The 22,145-nt window shown below is 45.4% G+C and overlaps 1 protein-coding gene across 3 annotated transcripts in view; it reads right to left on the reverse strand.

Moving 5' to 3' along the window:
- Positions 1 to 20,680, reverse strand: part of USP32 (ubiquitin specific peptidase 32) — a 1,745,589-nt gene extending 1,724,909 nt beyond the window's left edge. Inside the window, exon 1 of one of the 3 annotated variants that reach the window (XM_078679804.1) lies at positions 20,367 to 20,635. In XM_078679804.1, the coding sequence (XP_078535930.1) occupies positions 20,367 to 20,424 (58 nt within the window). In that variant the 5' untranslated portion in view covers positions 20,425 to 20,635. Of the gene's footprint in view, positions 1 to 20,366 lie in introns of all 3 variants that reach the window. The other 2 variants (XM_078679802.1, XM_078679803.1) reach the window with 2 other exon arrangements.
- Positions 20,681 to 22,145: the final 1,465 nt, after the last annotated feature.

The raw sequence follows: 22,145 nt of genomic DNA on the forward strand, positions 1-22,145 counted from the left end.
CCTACGAGCATTATTCACTATCCACCTACACCCTATTCATAACTAACCATACTCCATCCATTCACAATCCATACATTCATCCTCTAACCCACCAAGCCTACACCAACCCACTTCTATATCCATTTTCGCCTTTCCTTTCACCCATCCAACTACCCTTACACAATCCAAATCCATTGAAGCACCCACCCTTATGGTCACATCTGTGCCTGAGGTGACCATAATACTAAACATGTAACCCCAAGAACTGAACAAAATATGACAAATGTGGCTTGCAAAAGTAGGTACAATGCTGGAAAAGATAACACTCTCAATTAGGAGTCTAGGACAAGGCAGCACTCCAGATGCCGTTGTCAAAGTAGACACAGCATCCCAGAGGTGCAGTTCATAGTTACACAACATTGCAGATGTGGCCTCCAGAAAAAGACATCATTCTAGATGAGGCCTTCAGAATGTGCCCCAACATCCCAGGTGGAGCCTCTTGAAGGTAACATTCCCGATGATGCCTAACCTGAGATCTGAATAATAGCAATGTGATTTCCCTTTTCTTCTTGCTTTAACTACTCCTCTGCAACCCAGCTGCCCGCGTGTTTTCACTGTGGTATTCTAGTACTACTTAATCACACTGAGACTATTTAATAAAACAACTCCAATATTTACAAGGCAAGGGAATTCTGCACTAGCACACACCATGTGATGCTTGTTCTGTGCCTGACTAAAGAGAGACAAAAAGCTTACAATATGCAAAAGCCAGAACGATTAGGACTGTAGATCACAGAATATACGTAAATCAATAGCCCCAAAGGGAGTGTTAATATATCATCAATCGTATCAACGAAGAGTACTCTGTACCGTGAAAGTAGCACTCGTTGGAAAAAGTGCAAGAACATTCTCCTTGGTCCACGGCAAGTTTTTTAGAACCAAAATGCAATCCAATAATTCTCCTTCGCTCTAGAAGCTGAGCAAACGAATAATTGCACTTTCAACCAAAAGTAGTAAGTGTGAGACTGAGGCTATATTTTGAATTTGCTGACAAATGTTAATTTCAGTTTTCAAGCTAAAGACAGGTGTAGGAGATAATTAATTAGAAAGGCAGTGTGAAAATGTTTCCACACATTACTACAAGTGTATAATTTACCCTGCATTTACTGATAAAGCTGTGCACCTTCAGAGTGTTATAAAAAGATTTTAATACTTCTCAACTCACCAGTACTCATTTCACATATTTTGAAGTTATAAAATAATCCAAATGAATAGGAACTTTGATTTTCTACTCTAATGTATACAGTAAAAGCATTCAGTCCCATCATGCTCTCTTGCTACTTATATGCCATCTGCATTACTCTGTGGTAGGAGGTCTCCTTACCATGAAAACATATAGAAACGGGCAGTATCTATCACTTGAAGAACTAACTCACCGGTGGAGAATTTTAATTATCATGACTGTGTGAAGAGTATTAGGTGTCTAACAGGGCTTCAACAAAACCCTAGTTAAAGCGCAAGTGCAGACCCAGGAACGATAAAAAATGGACTCAAAGGATGACCACAACACCCTAAAATAAGTGATTAAAAGCCAACTTTATTGTACTGATGTATGGGAACGGGGAATGCCCAATCTCTAGCTGTCTGGGGTGCACTGAGCTCCATATCTCATAATTTCACTTCAGTGGCGCCGTCTAAAGGTTGAACAAAAACAATGCAGGACAGCAGACAATTATACACACCTGCAGTATTAATGAACTTTAAAAAACAATGAGACTCACACTTTCCCATTGCGAGTCCCATTGGCTATGGCAATGCTTGTTGGTAGCAAGCAAGGACAGTGCTGTTGTGGTGCTGAGTGATGCTATTGTGGTGCTGAGTGATGTGGTGGTGTCCCTGAGCTATGTGGTGGTGCCCCTGAGCTATGTGGTGGTGCCCCTGAGCTATGTGGTGCTGCCGTCCCAGAGCGATGTGGTGCTGCCGTCCCAGAGCGATGTGGTGCTGCCGTCCCAGAGCGATGTGGTGCTGCCGTCCCAGAGCGATGTGGTGCTGCCGTCCCAGAGCGATGTGGTGCTGCCGTCCCAGAGCGATGTGGTGCTGCCGTCCCAGAGCGATGTGGTGCTGCCGTCCCAGAGCGATGTGGTGCTGCCGTCCCAGAGCGATGTGGTGCTGTCCCAGAGCGATGTGGTGCTGTCCCAGAGCGATGTGGTGCTGTCCCAGAGCGATGTGGTGCTGTCCCAGAGCGATGTGGTGCTGTCCCAGAGCGATGTGGTGCTGTCCCAGCGTGATGTGGTGGTGTCCCAGCGTGATGTGGTGGTGTCCCAGCGTGATGTGGTGGTGTCCCAGCGTGATGTGGTGGTGTCCCAGCGTGATGTGGTGGTGTCCCAGCGTGATGTGGTGGTGTCCCAGCGTGATGTGGTGGTGTCCCAGAGTGGTGTGGTGGTGTCCCAGAGTGGTGTGGTGGTGTCCCAGAGTGGTGTGGTGGTGTGTGCTGTCCCAGAGTGATGTGGTGGTGTCTTATAGTGAAGTGGTGGTGTCCTAGAGTGAAGTGGTGGTGTCCTAGAGTGAAGTGGTGGTGTCCTAGAGTGAAGTGGTGGTGTCCTAGAGTGAAGTGGTGGTGTCCTAGAGGGATATGGTGGTGTCCTAGAGGGATATGGTGGTGTCCTAGAGGGATATGGTGGTGTCCAAGAGGGATATGGTGGTGTCCAAGAGGGATGTGGTGGTGTCCCAGCGTGATGTGGTGGTGTCCCAGCGTGATGTGGTGGTGTCCCAGCGTGGTGTGGTGGTGTCCCAGAGTGGTGTGGTGGTGTCCCAGAGTGGTGTGGTGGTGTGTGCTGTCCCAGAGTGATGTGGTGGTGTCTTATAGTGAAGTGGTGGTGTCCTAGAGTGAAGTGGTGGTGTCCTAGAGTGAAGTGGTGGTGTCCTAGAGTGAAGTGGTGGTGTCCTAGAGGGATATGGTGGTGTCCTAGAGGGATATGGTGGTGTCCTAGAGGGATATGGTGGTGTCCTAGAGGGATATGGTGGTGTCCAAGAGGGATGTGGTGGTGTCCAAGAGGGATGTGGTGGTGTCCTAGAGTGTCCCAGAGTGATGTGGTGGTGCCCCTGAGCTATGTGGTGGTGCCCCTGAGCTATGTGGTGGTGCCCCTGAGCTATGTGGTGGTGCCCCTGAGCGATGTGGTGGTGCCCCTGAGCGATGTGGTGGTGCCCCTGAGCGATGTGGTGGTGCCCCTGAGCGATGTGGTGGTGCCCCTGAGCGATGTGGTGGTGCCCCTGAGCGATGTGGTGGTGCCCCTGAGCGATGTGGTGGTGCCCCTGAGCGATGTGGTGGTGCCCCTGAGCGATGTGGTGGTGCCCCTGAGCGATGTGGTGGTGCCCCTGGATGATGTGGTGGTGTCCCTGAATGATGTGGTGGTGTCCCTGAATGATGTGGTGGTGTCCCTGAATGATGTGGTGGTGTCCCTGAATGATGTGGTGGTGTCCCTGAATGATGTGGTGGTGTCCCTGAATGATGTGGTGGTGTCCCTGAATGATGTGGTGGTGTCCCTGAATGATGTGGTGGTGTCCCTGAATGATGTGGTGGTGTTGTGTGGCGTTGTGGTGTCCCTGAATGATGTGGTGATGTTGTGTGGCGTGCAGCAGTGTGAGGCGTGCAGCAGTGTGCGGCGTGCAGCAGTGTGCGGCGTGCAGCAGTGTGGTGGTGCCCCCGAGTGATGTGGTGGTGCCCCCGAGTGATGTGGTGGTGCCCCTGAGTGATGTGGTGGTGCCCCTGCAAAAACACTATCCATGTGCGGTCACTTAGCACTCCCTCACGTGGGGCCTAAAAGAGTGCCAAACCTGTAAAACGGGTTTACCCACCATGTCAAGCTCATATGAACACATGTCATCTCAGAAAAATGAATGCACAATGAGTTAAGTACAGACCAGGACAGATGAGGCACTGAACACGGCATCATGTTACGTGAGTAGAAGGAGAAATACCCATCTTGATCGTAGAAATACTTTTCTCAGCAGGACTGTTAACAGAATCTTCATTATGCACGTAACAATTGATAACCAGTTATATGCAGGCACTAAAAACGAGCGATTTCACCAACGGAGCGCGTAAGTGTGGCAGAGCACCCCACGCATGCGCTAACTGTAAGCGCCTTCATTCACTGAACTCGCAAATGTGCTAGACCACCTACGCATGCGCTAGCACACAGACGCTGACAACAATGAGGTGAGCATGCGCTGGCACATAGACGCTGACAACAATAAGGCGAGCATGCGTGCACACACCAATTGAGGAAATGCCGAAAACCGGTGCACACATGTTTGGGCATGAGTTGAGCTTCCGATCTCAATCATGCAATTAGTACCTGATTAAAGACGATTGGGAGTAGTGTATAAACGCGAAGCCCGCTTGAGACCTCAGTTCCAGCGGAGCCGCGTCGGGGGCAACAAGGCAGAAACCTTTCTCCGTAATCGTGAGTAATAGACCGGATAGCGGGGTAACAGCAACTGAAACCTGTAAGTAGTCGTGTCTGAGCCACCCTCTATTTTTTACAGGATGCATATTGGCTCCATTGGTCCCCAAAACGCTATGAGGCTCATGAGGTACAACATACATTGAGAACAAGTATGTACTGGATATAAAACGTCACTACTCTATATTACCCTTCTATTAGTACAAGATCAACAGAATCAAGTAGATGATAACATATAGAAGCGTGTGTTTTATGTTTTGTGTAATGTATGTCATGTATCTGTCCTTTTTTACAGGGGGCACGATCATGATTAGTATGACAATATTTGTCTAGATATGGCTGCCCACTCCACAACCTTTTTTTAGGTCACTGAACCAGGAGTGATACTACTATCAATGAAAATAAATGATTGAAATGTACTATTTCTTTCCATGTTATTTCTTGCAGGTTCGCTATTCGCGAATAACCTCCTTACATGAAGTGAATTAGGTACAATATAGCCATATTTATCTTTTTTCTGTAGAATACAGATTGTTTATAGTATACGTGAGTAAGGTGGGGATTTGTGCAACACTGTCCTGAAGAAGGAGTTTTTACCCCGAAACATGTTGACGTACACATGAGGTAAATGTACATTGTAATACATAAGAACCTCACAACACACCGTTTTTAGCAGTACCAGCTCGGGGGCCCTTTTTTGCGCTACCCCATGAGCCAGGTACTTTTTAACCATCACTCATAACACTTCAAACCCCACTACTCACTGATCACCACAACCCTACACACACCACACATAGCCTGTGTATACGTGCTCCCACGTAGACGTAGGTAGTAGCACGCCGAATCCCGTAGAGGGGTGCGAAGACCCCAATGATGAAGCAAGACACCAAGGGTCCTGTTGGTGTGTAAGGGGTATTTTAAAAACACATAGTGCTCCCCACCATTGTAGGGACCACTCCCACCCACTAGTGGATGCCATTTGATTTTGAAAGTCTGACCAGGGAGTATGAATCCACATCTTCTCTCTCTCCCCTATTGTTATTTTTATATATTTTGTGCAGCAGTGTGTGGCGTGCAGCAGTGTGTGGCGTGCAGCAGTGTGAGGCGTGCAGCAGTGTGAGGCGTGCAGCAGTGTGAGGCGTGCAGCAGTGTGAGGCGTGCAGCAGTGTGAGGCGTGCAGCAGTGTGAGGCGTGCAGCAGTGTGAGGCGTGCAGCAGTGTGTGGCATGCAGGCCTGAAGGAGTGTGCATATCTCGATAGGTCGCGAGTGTTAAGAGACTACACCATTGACAGACATGCCCTACCTCTAAAGACAACACGGATCAGTAACACAGAAGGCAGAATTTCTTTAAGCTTGAAGAAGAATACAAGAGCCGCATCCCACTGGGATAAAATCCAGCAGAAGAGGCAGCAGAATGTGTGTCATCCTTGAATATAACCCCAGAGTGAAATTCTCACATGCAAAACTGGTGCAGTGACTGTGAATCTGTGAACCTTTGTTAGTACTTGCGAATCCTGCGTCATATAAATAACGCATTACTATAGAAGTGCACAGAGAGAGAAGAGAGAAATAAACATAAAGGACTACAAAAAAGCAAGAAAGTGAAAGATAGAACGGAAAGAACTGAATAGAAAGAAATAAAGTAAGAGGCAAACCCTGAAAGTAAAAGAAAAATATAGGGATGAGAAGAGGGAATGACTAACATGGTGAAGAGGACGAAAAAGAAAGACAAATATTAGAAGAAAGGCACAAAGAAAAAGCATAAGAAACAGGCGAAAAGTTGTGAATTGAAACACAACGTAAAAAATTAAAAGGAACGAAAATAAGGGTAAAAGGAGAACCCAATGGGATTGAACAAAAAATGAATAGATTGAAGAAAGGGAATACACAAAATGGAAGAGAAACAGTAAACGATAGGAAAACCTAAAAAGAGGGGGGGGGGAGAAAGAATTGCTATGAAAGGAATGTTGAACGAAATACATACATTGATAAAGAAAGGGTGTTTGAAATGAGGACTAAAATAAGGGTAAAAGGAGAACCCAAGGGGATTGAACAAAAAATGAATAGATTGAAAAAAGGGAATACACAAAATGGAAGCGAAACAGTAAACGATAGGAAAACTTAAAAAGAGGGGGGGGAGAAAGAATAGCTATGAAAGGATTGTTGAACTCAATACAGAAACAAACAAACAAACAAAAACAGGGGAAAGAATAAACAAAGGAAGAATGCGTAAAAGCTAAAGCTGCCAACATTGGAGTTGGGCTCGGCGTCGGCTCAACATCCTTTGAGTCTTAACAAATCACTTAATGTCCTCGTGCTCACCGAAATCGAATGTGTCCTTGTGTAATGTAATTGGTGCTTATGTAAAGCGCTCCAAAACGTTCGGGTCGAATTCGAGCTATATAAAAGTTGCAACAACAAAAAATTACGCCCAACAAAATAACGGAAGGAAGGAAAAAACAAAGAAGGAATGGGAATGAGCGAATGATGGCAGAGTGCCTTGGTGCGCGGAAAATTAAAAGTGGGCATGCTGTAAGGAGGACAGGATAAGAGCATGAAGAATGGGGAGGGAGGAGACGAAGAGGAAATTGTCCCTGCTACCAGGGGAGTGTCGTTTTTGTTTGAAGACTATTCTCAATTTCCTGTCGGCTGAGCCCACGCCGCTTCAAAGCTGGGCCACGGGAGTGTGATGTCTGCTGGGGGAGCGGCGCTCATGGGGAACCCTTGGGAGAGTGACAGATGGAATGTGAAAGTGATGGCCACTCTTCAAAGGGGAGATGAGCCATGCCGCTGACACAAGGGTGTTGAGCCTCATGCTGGAACAAGCTCTCTGCATTGATGTGGCGGGGTAGCGCATTCCTTTGAAGTCTGATGGGGTGGGAGCCTGTGAAGTGATGCGAGGCACAGACAAATGGTGGTGTGCGAGCGGCTTCCTTTCAAGTTGGGTGGGGGGGAGGGCGGGGGAGCAAATGGCGACCGCGGGCACGGAGCACATGCACTGTCCATAATCCGCATTCAAAAGCCCTCTTGGTAAGCTTTCCTGGAGCAGCTCTCTACATCTCTCCCATATCGATTGTTACGCAATACGCTAGGCGAGACCTAAAAAAGGTGCAGGTGTTAAAAAGAATAAAGGTCAATGTTGGGGCGACAATAAGAAATACGAACGGGCAGGGTTAGTATGAGGAAGGGAGTTTGAAATTCGGCCATTTCGTAAAGAAAATACTATAACGTGTGTTCCATTACACCAGTTAATGTTAACTTGGGACAGAATTCTCTGTCACATTAACAGTAGTAAATATTTTCTCAAGATGTGTCATAATAGAAAACTTTTCTTCATTCAAGTGTATGGCCAATAGTTTTGGAATGTGTACCGTGTGGGCATAGTCTGTGTGTTAATGCCTTTGATAGAGTGCGCATAAGGCAAACACTTGGCGACATTAGTTGCAGCACTGAGAAAGAGGGAAGGAGGGAGGCACTATAGTGCAGTTGGGCGAAAAGGGGACAACATTGGTAAAGGTTTGCCAATACAATGTTTACTCTGCAGACCATGGGGGTTGATGAGAAATGGATTAGATTGAAGATGTCACACTGCTTTCTAAATAAGCCTCCATCCGAGCGTTGTGTGCAAAGCAGGCAGAAGAGGATAACAAGGGTTGCAAAAGCCCTCTCTCCCCACTGGAGAATTAAATAATGATTTGTATGGTTCAGCTTTGGACCTAAACGTCCCTAAAGCAGGAAGACAATGTAGGACAGTCTATGGAGAATTTATAACTGGGGATTTAGTGCAAAAGATCTAGCTTCATTTACATACAGTAGAAGAAAGTAAAATAAACAAATGCACTACTAATCAAAGAGCCTACTCATTCACCCTCTCTCAGCAGACTTTAACCCAGGATGAATGCCCTCATGGAAGCGGGGCTTTTACTGGAGAGTCATCACTTCTAGCTGCGATGACTAAACAATAAAGCTTGGAAGCAAAAGCTTCAATTGCCTAGATACTACTGTCGATTACTACAGAGTTTAAACAACAAATGAGATCATTTGGATGTAACAAACTATGTGAATTGTGTGCTAGAAAAATGCTATGGAGGCATTTTAGGCACTCATAAGGAACTAACAGTGTTACTTTTATGCTTTATCAGCTGCATGAAATATTTCCACCTGTGGTCAAAAGTCAAAGTAACCAACTCTCTTATCAGCAAAATGCCCTTGAATATGTTCCACAATAATTTGAACTTTAGACTCCATTACAACAATACAGCCTGGCGTCCATGAGTTGATACAGTCTGAAGGCATTCTGCAAGGGCAGAGCCTTCCTCGGAATAACTGCAGTAACTCCTGATCATCAATGACCTTATAAACAAACAACGCAAATATAAATGTACAGTACGAATAACAACAAAAACAGTATCAGTCAAAATACATAATAATGTTGAAATAAACATTGTGATCACCTGGTAGACACATTGCGACTGAAAATGCAACGTTAAGGGTTTTTAAGTCAATTTACTGCAGTAACTATTTACGACTCAACACAGAAAGGGCATTATTTAAGAAGGGTTTCCTCAGATATAAGTATATAAAATCCAGGATTACAACAAAGAGAGCCCAGTACTTTCGTCATAGCTGATGGAGCCAGTTACTGAAGACAATGTATGTAGAATAAAAGCATAAAAAGCTAATTATTTAATATAGTAAGGGGCTCATAATTGAGTTCCTGTAATGTTTAGGATTTACCAGAGCAAAGAGGAGCTTAAGAAGGAGGGGATATTAATGTAAAGTTACAACAGTGCCATTCCTGGTGTATTGGTGTTACTCCCAATCAGCCAAGGGAACACTACTGCAATCATTTGAAACTGCTGTGAACCTAATACTCCATGTGACTTAAGAGCTCTTAAGATTCATGACACAAACACACTTCACAGCTGCACCATACTTTACTGAGCATCAGACTGTGTCTAAGCTACAAAACTAAATGTACCCAACAGAGCAGAATAAGAGAAATAAACTGATGGGGCAGGGTATGACGCCACCATTGCTCTTCGATATCCAAAGCGAAGCCTGCACTGAGACAAAGTTCAACCGTAAAAAAGATTCGATACAAAGGGGTCGGTTAGGATGGCAGAAGGTGGCAACCGCTGGTTCTGCGATGGCGGTCCTTCTGCCATCATACAGCTATTTTCGACCGCCGAATTAGGATGGCAGTGGGAACCGTGGCAGACACAAAGACCGTCCGCCATGGAACCGCCAAAGGCAATTGTTTTGATTGCCTGGCGGACGGTGCAGGGAGCATCAAATGGTGGCAGTGCCTAGCAGGCACCGTCCACCAAATTATGATGCTGATTTTGAAAAGGCCTTTCCATAGCAGCGATGCAGCCATGGAAAGGTTTGTGGAGATTTTTATTGGGGGCCCGTTGCGGGCCCTCATTGTGTAGGGGGTGGTGAGGGTGCACTTGGGGGGTACCCATAGTACACCCCTACATTTTACAGCACTATGTGGCAGGCACGGTGTGGTGCCACGTAGTGCTGTGAAATGCGCAACATGCCATTTGCACTTCGCGGCGGGTGCTGCCACCATGTTAAACATCAGAATGCATCAGTCATGGTGGCGGTTGCATCTTGATTTGTGGTGCGGGACCGCCGCATGTATGGCAGGCGGTCCCGGTCTACACTTGGGAACTGGAGTCCATCCGCCATCCTAATGAGCGCCAAAGTTTTTTTGCAAACCTTTTAACATCTAAGTCTATTGTTTTAAAATGTTTTTATATTTACTTTATTTATTAATTAATCAGACTAAGGTGTAGTTGGGAATTTATTGAGGTTTTTGAAAGGTAATATAAATATTTTTTTATCTCCCAATGCAACCAGATTTCACTAAAAATGTGTAAACAACTGAAATATGGTATTCAACAATGAGAGAATTAGCAACAGCTACCTGGACCTCACTACTCGCTTTAAGGGGCTGAAATACGACGAGCTGAACTTTCAAGTAGTCGAAGACAAACCCCAAACAGTAGTGGAGGAAGTGATTAAATCCTACTTTAACATGGAAACCTTACATTTGGAAAATTAAGTAGGATAGAACAGCAAGTTTGAGTCAAGGTGCACACATTTATTATCAATAGCACTGTTAAAAAGTATGATGCAAGTTGTAAAGGGCAACTCTTCATGAATAGATGCACACAGAGCAAGCAAGCTTAGTCCTTCGTTTCAATCTTTCGTAATAAGATGCCTGTTTTTACTTGATTGGCGATGTTTACACACATAACAAAAAGCTGCTTATAGGTGTCTTGATTTCAGACGTCAAGAGGGATGAGTGTGGCAAAATTCAGTAACAGAACTCCTAAAGATCAGTGGTAGACTTGGATGAAGACGATATAAAAGTAAAGACAGATGGAAAATAAAAAGTATCTATGGTATCAACACAAATTGAAGAAATAGGTAGACTACTTCGATAAGGATCTATGAAAGTCAAACACGCATACAGCGATGGCACAAAACCGTGAGTCAAGCAATAGGAACATCCAAAAAACGTGACTACCTGCTTAGTACCAGTGAAAAAGTACTGCAAAAAAGATAAGCTAAATGGAACAAATTAGGCACAAAAACACAACCAGGATAAAATATCCAAACAAATGTCATAAATGAGCACATACTGAATATATGTAAGCGAAGGCCTACATAAACGTGATACTTGTAAATTAATTTTCCAATCTTAATTTCTTGATGAGTACATGTACTCTGAGGCCTTGATTAAGACTCTGGCGCTCCATGGACCGCCATACTCACGGGGGTGCGGTGGTGGCGGTCAGGAATTTCAACAAGGGCGGCCGGACTACCATTGCCCTGCCACAACTGCTGCTCTCTGGCAGTGTTGCGGCGGTCAGGAGGCAATAATATGCTTGATGGGACTGCAGCAGTCCAGCCAAGCATATTACAAGTTTAATCTCCGCCACGGTTTTCATGGTGGTTCCACCCAGGGCCGGACTGGGAGCTACAACCGGCCCTGGCAAAGTGCTCGGCCGGCCCCCAATTTCCACTCGGGTGGGGGGTTGGAGGCGTCGCCGAGCACTTTGCCGGGGCCGGTTTTCAGCCGATTTTGGTACAGGGCCGATTATGCTGCAAAAACGGCCCTGTAACAAAACGGCCCCCAGGGGCCCAAAACCAGCCCCCACCCTTGCGGCCCACCGGGGGATTGCCCAGTGCCCGCTATGGCCAGTCCGGCCCTGGTTCCACCGCCACGAAAAAAATGGTGGAGAGGAACCAAAAGGGGCCCTCCCGGGCCTCCGATGCCTCTAGCCCTGTGGATGCACACAGGAGGGCACAAAAATGCGCCCCCCTGTGTGCATGCCCACCAGTTCCTGCACTGCATGGACTTTACAATGTTTCCATAGTGGTGTCCATTTTCAGGGCACCGCCGTGGGAATGTAAAAAACAAAGCCCGCCAGACAGGAGGAAACTCTTAAAATTGTGGGAGGTCTGACCTCGGCTTTGGCAGGGCAGACTCGGAGCCGCACCGCCAAAGTCATACTCGGGCCCCAAGTGACTTGGACTTTCCCAGGACTACAAATTTAGAGCATATCAGAAGTCAGGATTATAATTCAAACTTCCTTTTTCAACAGTTCAGACCAACACCTCGCTTCTTAATGGATTAATATACTGAAAAATCTAATTTGAAACATTAGTGACTGTGGTATATATGAATTATGCAAATCTCCTGGTGCTCGTGCTCTAAAGCATAACAGGTCTTGTATTAAAATGAATAAATATTCAGCAACTGCTTTCTTAGATGCAATGCCTTCTAAGCTGCTACAAAAGGAACAATGCGACTGTTACTGTAGTGGCATGTTGCAGCCATTGTATTCTGGAGTGGGCTAGGACCATCCACCCGCTACAAAAGGCTAGGTGGATCCAGGGCAAATTAACATATAGATTTAGAGCCAGGCATAAACACATGAGAGACCAATCGCTGCTCAGCATAAACACAAACAGATGATTCCACTCTTTCAACACAGATACAATATAATCCAAAATATTTAGTCATAAATCTAGGAAGAAAGCAAATTACCATAGATGTAAAACGATACAGCATGCACAGAAAAAACATGGTGTGACTTTTGGACTCTAGCGCACAGTCTACAGTCCTAGAAGGATTCTTTCACTGGCATCGATAGAGGAAAAGTTAAAACTGCAGGGACTTGGAGGCAAGAACATATACAGTGTTAGTCACGGTACCGGATATATACTACATGCTTTAATTAGATATTAATGATTTCAAATATATATTACCAAAGAGAAACAGCTACAAAGAGACACCCAGAGATGTTGCATAAGTTGTTTTTATTTTCTCTCTACCTGTACAAAGGAGACCTACTGTTGGCTACTTTTTTTCCTTCTATGTATGCAAGTTACTGCTCCGTACTCTACTGCAAGCAAGTGTTGAAATGTATGTATTTCTAAGTTAGGTATATTTTCATGGGGCATTAATGTTGGGAATTTGCATGTCTAAGTGCTCTGAATATTCACAGACAAGGGGAGTAGGCGGGGTACAGGGAGACAAAGTGATTTGGCTAGGATCATAATTTATTCAAATTGGAAAGATGGGAAAAAAGCTTGCTCAAACGTAGTCTAGCATTTATACTACATATAATTTGGGGGGGCTAGTGGGTTTATTCGGGGACATACAAAGTCTGTACCTCATTTTATTTTTGTAGGGCCACGTGTTTTTATGCTGCATTTTTTATGGTTCTATTTTAAAATTAACCGACTCTAAAACCGAGTGCACTTCCCCCTCACTCCTGGGCGGCACTGCTGGGGAGTAATCCACGAGACAGCGGCCATTTTGGAAGCGACTCGCGTTGTTCGCGGTCAGCGTTCTAGATGTCGCACGCTGCTCGCCGGCTTCAGGCAAACCTTATTTAGCTGGGTTTGTGCAGCAGAGCGGAGCTTCTTGAAAGGTTGCTTTGCTCTCTTTTTCTGATTTTAAAAACTGCATTTTTTGTGTGACTGTGTTAGAGGGAATTTGGGGGGGGGGGGGCTAGTGGGTTTATTTGGGGACATACAAAGTCTGTACCTCGTTTTATTTCTGTAGGGCCACTAGTTTTTATGCTGCATTTTTTATGGTTCTATTTTGAAAATTAACCGACTCTAAAACCGAGTGCACTTCCTCCTCATTCCTGGGCGGCACGCTGGGGGGTAATCCACGAGCCAGCGGCCATCTTGGACGCGACTCTTGTTGTTCGCGGTCAGCGTTCTAGATGTCGCACGCTGCTCACCAGCTTCAGCCACACCTTTTAAAGCGGAGGCCTGCGAGGAAGCGCAGCAGACGAGCGCAGCAGGCGCGCCTAAAGCAAACACATCTGCGCCCGTTCGCGCTAAATCAGCACTCAGGGCGAGTCACTCTGCCCGGCATGACAGGGGTAGCTACGGCAATAGCATCATCCACTTTACTAGTGAGGGGCTGAAATCCTTGAAACCCCCTCTCTGTCACTCCCACAGAGTTTGGTCTACTGGCTCCTCTAGGGACTTTGCTTGTGTGGACTGTGGCTTTAGATTTGCTTCAGAGCCCTTGGCAACGGATATACCTCTGAATACACCTTTGGCGGGGAACATTAGCGCCTGCCTTATTAATGCCAGGTCAGTGAAGAAGCATTATGTTGCTGATCTGATTGTGGACAATAGTCTGGACATTTTGTTTGTCACTGAGACGTGGTTTGATGCCTACTCTAACCCTATAGTGGCACTGGCCACACCTGCTGTTTTTAAAGTCCATCGGGTGGATCGCCAGATGGGCATAGGTGGCGGCTCAGCCATCTGGTTTAGGGATGGTTGGGCCTTTCATAGTGAACCTTCCTCCCTCTTGGGGGACAGAGGTTCTAAATTTTAGTATTCAATTCTCTGCCCGCCCACTTAACGTTTGGGGGTTCCCTGGTCTATCGACCGCCTGGGCCGTCCAAAAACTTTTTGGACTCCTGTGGGGAAGCACTGGCTGAGCGTGCATTGCGCTTCTCAAAGTATGTGTTTCTTGGTGACGTTAATATCCACCTTGACCAAGCTGAGGCGTCGGACTCTTCAGCTCTTTTGGACGCTTTCCACTTGGCGAACCTCTCACAAAGAGTCCTGTTTCCCACCCATCTTGGAGGGCACGCCCTAGATATCATCTGGGTTAACTTCCCTATATTGGTGAAGAGACCGTGGCCGGTTGCTTGGTCCGACCACTTTCCCATCTTTTTTTCTTGGGCATTGAAGAATCCTTCTCGACCGGCCCACTGCCTTCGCCCCCCAGCCTCTAGGAGACTGGACTCAGGGGTGCTTAGTGCTTCTCTGGCTGCTTCTCGCCCCTCCTTTTCAGGGGACTTGGAGGATAATGTATCCCAGTTTGCCGATTGGATTACGGGCTTGGTTGCTTCTCTGTCTGCTCCTTGTCAGTCTAAGTTGAGGAGAGAGTCCCCTTCCAAGCCCTGGTTCTCCTCCAAGTTGAGGACCCTGAAACATGAGTGCAAAATAGCAGAAAGAGCCTGGCGTGCCTGTGGGTACCAGCCTTCTAACAAAGACACTCTCAGAGCTAAACAAAGACTATATTATGCGGCTATAGGAGAGGCCAAAGGCCAGTATTATGCCACTCGCATTGAGCGAGCAAATAACAATTCTAAAGAAATCTTCTCTATTGTACAGAGTTTTTTGGCCCCCAGCGCACAGGTGGCAGTCACACCTGTTTCAGATACTTGGTGTAACACCTTGGCGTCATTTTTTAGGGATAAAATAATCAGCATCCAGGAATCATTACTCACTTCTTCGAGGTATCTCGGTGCGGTGTTATCTCTACCTATTAGCAGGGGCGAGCCACTCTCCACCTTTTCGGAGTTTAGGCCAGTGGATTCTGCCAGCTCCCTTAAAATTCTTAAGGCCCTTAAGTCTGGCTCACCCAATGACCCTTGTGCTGCCAGGCTTTTGTCCGATCTGGCTGACACCATAAATACAGAAGTGAATTTTATGATCAATAAATCACTATGTATGGCTTGTGTGCCTAAGGCTTGGAAACATGCCCTGATTCTCCCATTACTTAAGAAACCATCGCTTGATTCATTGGTGCCTGAGAATTATCGCCCTATCTCGCTGCTACCAAGTTTGGCGAAAGTATGTGAGAAGGCTGTCACCTTCCAACTCACCAATTTTGTTAAGGAGGAAAACAGGCTTCACCCGGAACAGTGGCGTTTCCGTGCTGCCCATAGCACGGAATCCGCATTGCTGAAGGTCACTGAGGCAATCCGGGAGTGCTTGGATGCCGGCGGAAGAGCTGCATTGGTGATGCTTGATCTCTCTGCGGCATTCGATACCATCCCTCATGCCATGCTCCTCAATCGCATCTCCGGCAAGGCTCTTACAATGGATTGGCTCTTTCCTGTAGGGTCGGCAGCAGCAGGTCTGGCTCCCTCCGAGTGCATCTGCATCTATGTCTGTGACTACGGAGGTACCACAGGGGTCATCTCTTAGCCCCCTCCTGTTTAACATCTATGTGACTCCGCTGGTGTATCTTGTGGAATCACTGGGGGCTAAGGTCTTGGCATACGCAGATGATACCCAGTTGGTGTTTACCTGGCACAAAGGGGAAGACTCCATTGGGCTTGCTCAACACTGTTTATCCTCAGTCTTCCACTGGTTGGCCAAGGCACAGCTGAAATGTAATGAAGGGAAGTCGGAGGTGCTGTTGTTTGGCTCCTTTCCATCGGATTTTAGAGAGAGGTTTTGGCCTACGGGCTTCCCCCGTCCCTCCAAAAGAAAAGGCGCCGTAAAAAACCTCGGCGTCTGGTACGTTGAAAATCTGAACTTTGCGACACAAGTTAAGAAATTGTCCAGCACCTGCTTTTGCATATTGAAGAGCTTGAGGAAGCTCCTCCCATTTTTGCCTAGCACTTCCAGAGAAACAGTGGTCCGCGCGTTAATTCTGTCTCGCCTGGACTACGCCAATGCCCTCCTGGTCGGTTGTCCGAGTTTTCTTTTAAAAAACTTCAAATGGTGCAAAACTCGGCGGCTAGACTTCTTGCAGGTTTGTCTTCCAGGGACAGCGTGCGGACACATTTGCGTGCCCTGCGCTGGCTTCCAGTTGAATCGCGCCTGAAATTTAAAATGCTGACAATTGCTCAACGGGCCCTGTATGGCTTAAGCCCCATCTATTTGCAAAAGAGATTCGCCTTCTATACACCAGGGAGACAGCTTCGTTCCTCTGCTCAACTGCTGATGCAGACCCCGAAGTTTAAGCACCAGCGTCTTGGTGGGAACTCCTTTGTGCGCAGGGCTGGTTTGGCCTGGAATCTGCTGCCCCTAGCCTTGCGGAGCACTCAAGACTCATTGCTGTTCAAGAAGAAACTCAAAACACTGCTCTTTTAATCTGATGAGTGTGCATTTCTTTCTTTCGGAAGCGAGCGCCGGGACACTTCTAAGTAGCCGTGCGCTTTATAAATTAAATATAACATAACATAATCAAGTTGCATCATCTGCAGTTCACACTTCTCATTGGGTTTTTTTAGGAAATGTGAAATGTTTTAATTTAATAATTTGAGAGTAGATATTTATAAGAAAACTACATCAAACTAACGATGTACTATTATTGTGTTCTTAGTAAAATGAAATACTAACTAGCATACAAAATAGATTAGGGTACAAACTCTGACATGTTCGTTTTCTTTTGGTAGTAGATGACCTTGGAGCCTGGAGACCTGAATTCTAATCCTGGCTTTTACAACTTGGCCAAACAGTTGAGTGATTCCAGGTAAATGACTATCATTTTGTATTTCAAATTGAGAACGTGTAATATGTATATAGTTTTATTGTGACTCAAACTGGAAATATGTGCCACGTATAGATCTAAGAAAACGGAACGCTTTGTAACACTGTTTTACTTTAAAGTTCACCTTCCTCATCACATTCTAGTTTCTGTAAATCTATAGTTTTTTGAGGCCAGAAGCTCATGTTCGAGATACTCGTTTCAAAAGAAGTGCTGTGTCACACAAAAAAAAATCCGAAAATTAAAAATGCACAAGCAGGTAGCGACAAATACTTAAACTGTTAAGGAGAAGATTAAACAGTTGACACACAACATGCTTTATTTAATCAAAAACTAAGAGGCAAAGCATCCACCCACGTTAGCCAAATTCCCAATAGAGATGCTTAGCAGAGATTATTTATTTTTTTGCACGCAATATGCATGGCACAACTTGGAAGCTTTAAGAAATGGGTGTTTCTTTAGCAGTAGGAGCCTAATGCTTTGGGGATGTAGTCTGAACATCTATTGCAGTTCAACAGAACTATACAGTGTAAATCTTATGGGCAACGCTTAAAGAAAAGGCAACATAAAAAAAAATCTGTACTCTCCAATTAATTAAACATGTCTTATAAACATTTGATCGTTAACTGTTAAACGAGATCTCTGCACAACCATCAAAGTCAGTACTGACAGCAATACTATCTTAATCCACAAAGAAGATTCAACAAAAGTTGTACTGCCCACTTTGAAAAAGACTTTCAGATCTTTATTTACAGATTATTCACCATGTAATCATAAAAAGCAATTTGAAAAATAGAACGGAGAGGGTCTATAGAAATTAATGTACTCCTATTAAAAGGCCTAGCTTTTTAACAAGACAGGATTACAAAGAGCTTCCGAGCATAAAACGGTGATTTGTTTCCCCTATTGTTTTCCAAACAGGGAAAAGTCAAACTAAAGCCGTTATCAAACACCTGACCAATGGATCACACGATGTCAGCAAAGGAGATTCATCACACCTACACTGACCAGACTATATTACTGATACTTACTAATCAGAGACAGGCAGCAGTACGATAAAGCAGCTTACTGAATATTCAGTAGCAGGCTGAGCTGGCAGTGCAACTGTCAGCATCCGAACAGGACTGCCAATTATCCCAAAGCTAGCTTTATCGACACAGCAGCTGAGAAACTCTAGGCCTACTGTCACAAACCGAGGCTTGTCAAGGGCTTCAAGAAGACTAGGTTTACGGTTACACTGCTCAAAGGCTCTGCTCTACAGAGAATGTAACAGAAACACCAACACAATACTGTTTTACTGATAGAACACACTAGAGCGGCTAGATTTGTAGAAACGGGTGCATAATGTGGAGATAGAGCTGCCCACCACAGGATCTCATATCCAACGCTGTGTATATTTGGATTTAAAGCATACCCGTGGCAAAATATCAGGTGCTGCTTTAATAAAACCATGCAACAGCCCTATCCGTACACACATTTAGATATATTGCAGACCGACCCTTCATGAGATCCAGATTAATACAACACCGGTTTCATTCAACCCAATCACTGGAGGAAGCAATACAGTATTCGGAGGTACATTTCAATCAAACGGTCGCTCTCGGCTTCTCGCTTCGTTTCACAACACCATTAACAGAAACAATTAGCACGCTAAAAGCATACATGATTATAAATGCATATATAAAAGCACTCCGCTGCTCAGCACACAATTGAATAGAGATTAGAGAATATCTAGAGCTTACACGTTATTGAGCAACACCATAACTGAACAACAAAGAGGCACAACATAAACTTCCTTTATTGGTTCTTTTCACGGAAATTATGATATTTAACAATATGTCGTGCCAAATGTAATTTTTCAAGCAAATGAGATTTGTATTAATGATGAATTTTAGACCTTCTAGGACTACATCTAAAAGATCTTTCGGTCATAAAACAGCCTTCACTATCAAAACTGGCGGGGTGTTCAGACACTATGTTTAGGAGACAATGCAAAATCTGAGCACTAAAATGACAGGCTGTCACATAACCAGCATAGTTTTCCAAGGCTTTGATTTCTGTACTCACACATGTACTTCAAAAATACTACCGCATCCTACTCAGTGCTGAACTACAAAAGGGCTGTGACGCTAAGCAAACGACATAAGACGAAGGTGCACAATTTGCAAGAGTATGTCCCTTTTATTCTCTACTTACGCCGGTCACGTAAAAACTCGAACACCTAGTCTCGGCTCCATATTATATGGACCCTTCAAAATAAGCACCAGTTAACGAGCACGGGCTCTGCCTCAATACCCCACCAAGGATATGTATCCCACAGCCAATGGCATTTCAAAAGGAATGTCCTTCCTCTCTCTACTGCCCCTACACTGTCCCATTTCAGTGGCTGACACACTTATGGCAGCATACTTTAACAAAATTAGTATCCCCCCGCTTCACCGCCTGTACCGTGGCTATGTACCATATCCTTTTTCCAGCACTCGGTCGTGCCTTTATCCCAGATAATGCTGCTCTTCCAGACTGTAGTGCTGGCAAAGATTGTATACTTCAGGCAATGTCCCATTTATCAGCAGCACTGTCAACCTATCAAGACAGTGCGCGCTTCAAACAGTTCTTCATTCTGCTGACAATATCATCTTCATCCACTGCCACGTCTCGTCATACAATGTCACTCGCTTGTCAGTTACAGCCTCACTCCAAATAGAAGGGATGACCCACTGAATCGATAGTGACTCCACAATCTCCCCGAGTCGATGCCTGCTCTCTCTCTCTCAGCAACGTTTTTCCACTTGCATGCTGTAGTTTCTGCAGGGTTGGATCCACTCAATTTTACAGTTAGGATTGTTTCTTCCCCTGACAGCGATCCACAAGACGCGCTGTCCTGACAATTACCCCCTTCCTTACAGACAATAATCCACTGACAGTGACCCACAACCAGACATCTTCTGCAGACAGTGCGTCCCCACTGTACCCGCCAATTGACCATTACATCGTCATGGCCAAGGATTACTTCCCTGCAGGAGGTGCACCCCGACTGACAGGCAATGGTCCCCACTGACAGAAACAGCGCTTCCCAACTGACAGTTGCCCCGATCAGACAGAGTCCATCACATCTTAGGACAACGCCCCCGGCTTACCTCTCCTGACGGCCTCCTCGTAAGTGAGGAACCCTATGCGGGACTCCTTGGCGCCCATGGCCCCCTCACTCCATGACGGCGGGGGCCGCTCTCCCTAGCCCTGAGCCGCCGCTCCCTGTCACCTCCCCCTGCCTGGGAAGCTGCTCGCTCCGCTTCCTTCTCACCCTGCCGACGCCTCCATACTGGGTCACGTGACAGAAGCAGTTTTTTTCCTCTTCCCCTTGGTCACCTGACAAGGTTGCGAGGAATGCGAGCAATGCTACCCAGACACAAATCTTTTGACGTAAAAAATGGACTACATGGTAAAAAGTGGAAACTAAGGTAGGACAAGAGGAGGCTCAACACATTCCAAATACATATCTAAAGCAAAATTATCGAACATCACACTTCTCATAATATGTTTGAAAATGCTGATGAAAATAAAAAGATAAGTTTGTGTGTAATAAGACGTGTATTAATTAAATCATTGTTTACGCTTTAATTTCGGAAACACTGAATCACAAAGTACGCATTTCAAAATGGCCGCACAGCAGTTTCAGAGCGATGGCCGTTCTTATCAAACATGAGGACATTGTTGTAATTGAGTAAATCATTTTATCATTGACGGGGGGAGGGATCAAAAGTTTTTATTTGTTTGATCGGCTAAAATCTTTAAAAAACCCGAATTATTCATAATAATATTTGGTGCTTTATTATTTAATTGAACAGAGCATATTTTATTACTTTATTCGTAATACTAGTTTTCAAATATTTATGCAATTTACTGTTTCTGTTGCAGATCAGGAAACTAGTTTTTTTGGTAAGACGATCTCCTAAATAACAGCACACTTCTGAAAAGCCAACGTACTGTTTAGCTTTAGGGGACCGTAGCTCATTGGATGTATTTTTAATCACCTTGTAACAAACATCGCGGCCATTTCAGAATGGGAGCATCTTCATTTTCGTAAAAGAATAAAAATAACAATTATGCCTATTACAGTAAAGGGAATGGGCGGTGCTCGCGTAAAGAACAAGGACAAGGTGCTTCCAATCAGAGGAGAAAACAAGTACGTCACTGGGTTTAAAGTCTAAAGAATCATAACGCATGCTTTGCTGTAAGGAAGGTCAACCTGAAAACAGTATATAAGGATGCAACATAATACCTGGTGCAAATTGAGTAGTTATCAGAAGCCGAGGAGAGTTTTTTTTTTTTCAAAATTACAATTTGTTTGCCACGTATTTATTAGTACCCACACTAACATGAGTACCCTAATATTTCTTTGTGTTGAGCTTCTATTTGGCAGTTTCATAGGTGACTCCCAGAGTATTTAATTTGGGCCAAACAGCACTTCCCACTTTGAAAAATCCAAGCCTTTCTTTTGCCATTTTAAGTCTTTGGGGCCTATTAGGATCACGGGCGGATCGCCACCGTCCGCATGGCGGTGGCAATCCGCCCGTGATCCGACCCCGCCCACCACCCAATTCCCCCCTCCGTATTACTGTGGCGGGGGGACCGCAGCGGACGAAAAGACCGTCCTCCGCTTTTCCGCCCGGTCAATGAGTTGACCGGGCAGAAAAGGGTTTACTATGGTGTCGGTGTCTGTTAGACACCGCCATCCATATTACTATGCAAGCCGCCACGGAAGGGCATGCGGGGTTTGACATTGGGGGCCCGTTGCGGGCCCCCAGGGACTCTTCGGGGTGGGGGGTGCACATGGGGTGTACCTATGGTACCCCCAGCAGTTCCATGCACAACATGGCAGGCACCGCGTGGTGCCTGCCATGTTGTACATGTGATGG

Source organism: Lissotriton helveticus, chromosome 3_1 (genome assembly GCF_964261635.1).
Source record: "Lissotriton helveticus chromosome 3_1, aLisHel1.1, whole genome shotgun sequence".
Lineage (NCBI taxonomy): Eukaryota > Metazoa > Chordata > Amphibia > Caudata > Salamandridae > Lissotriton > Lissotriton helveticus.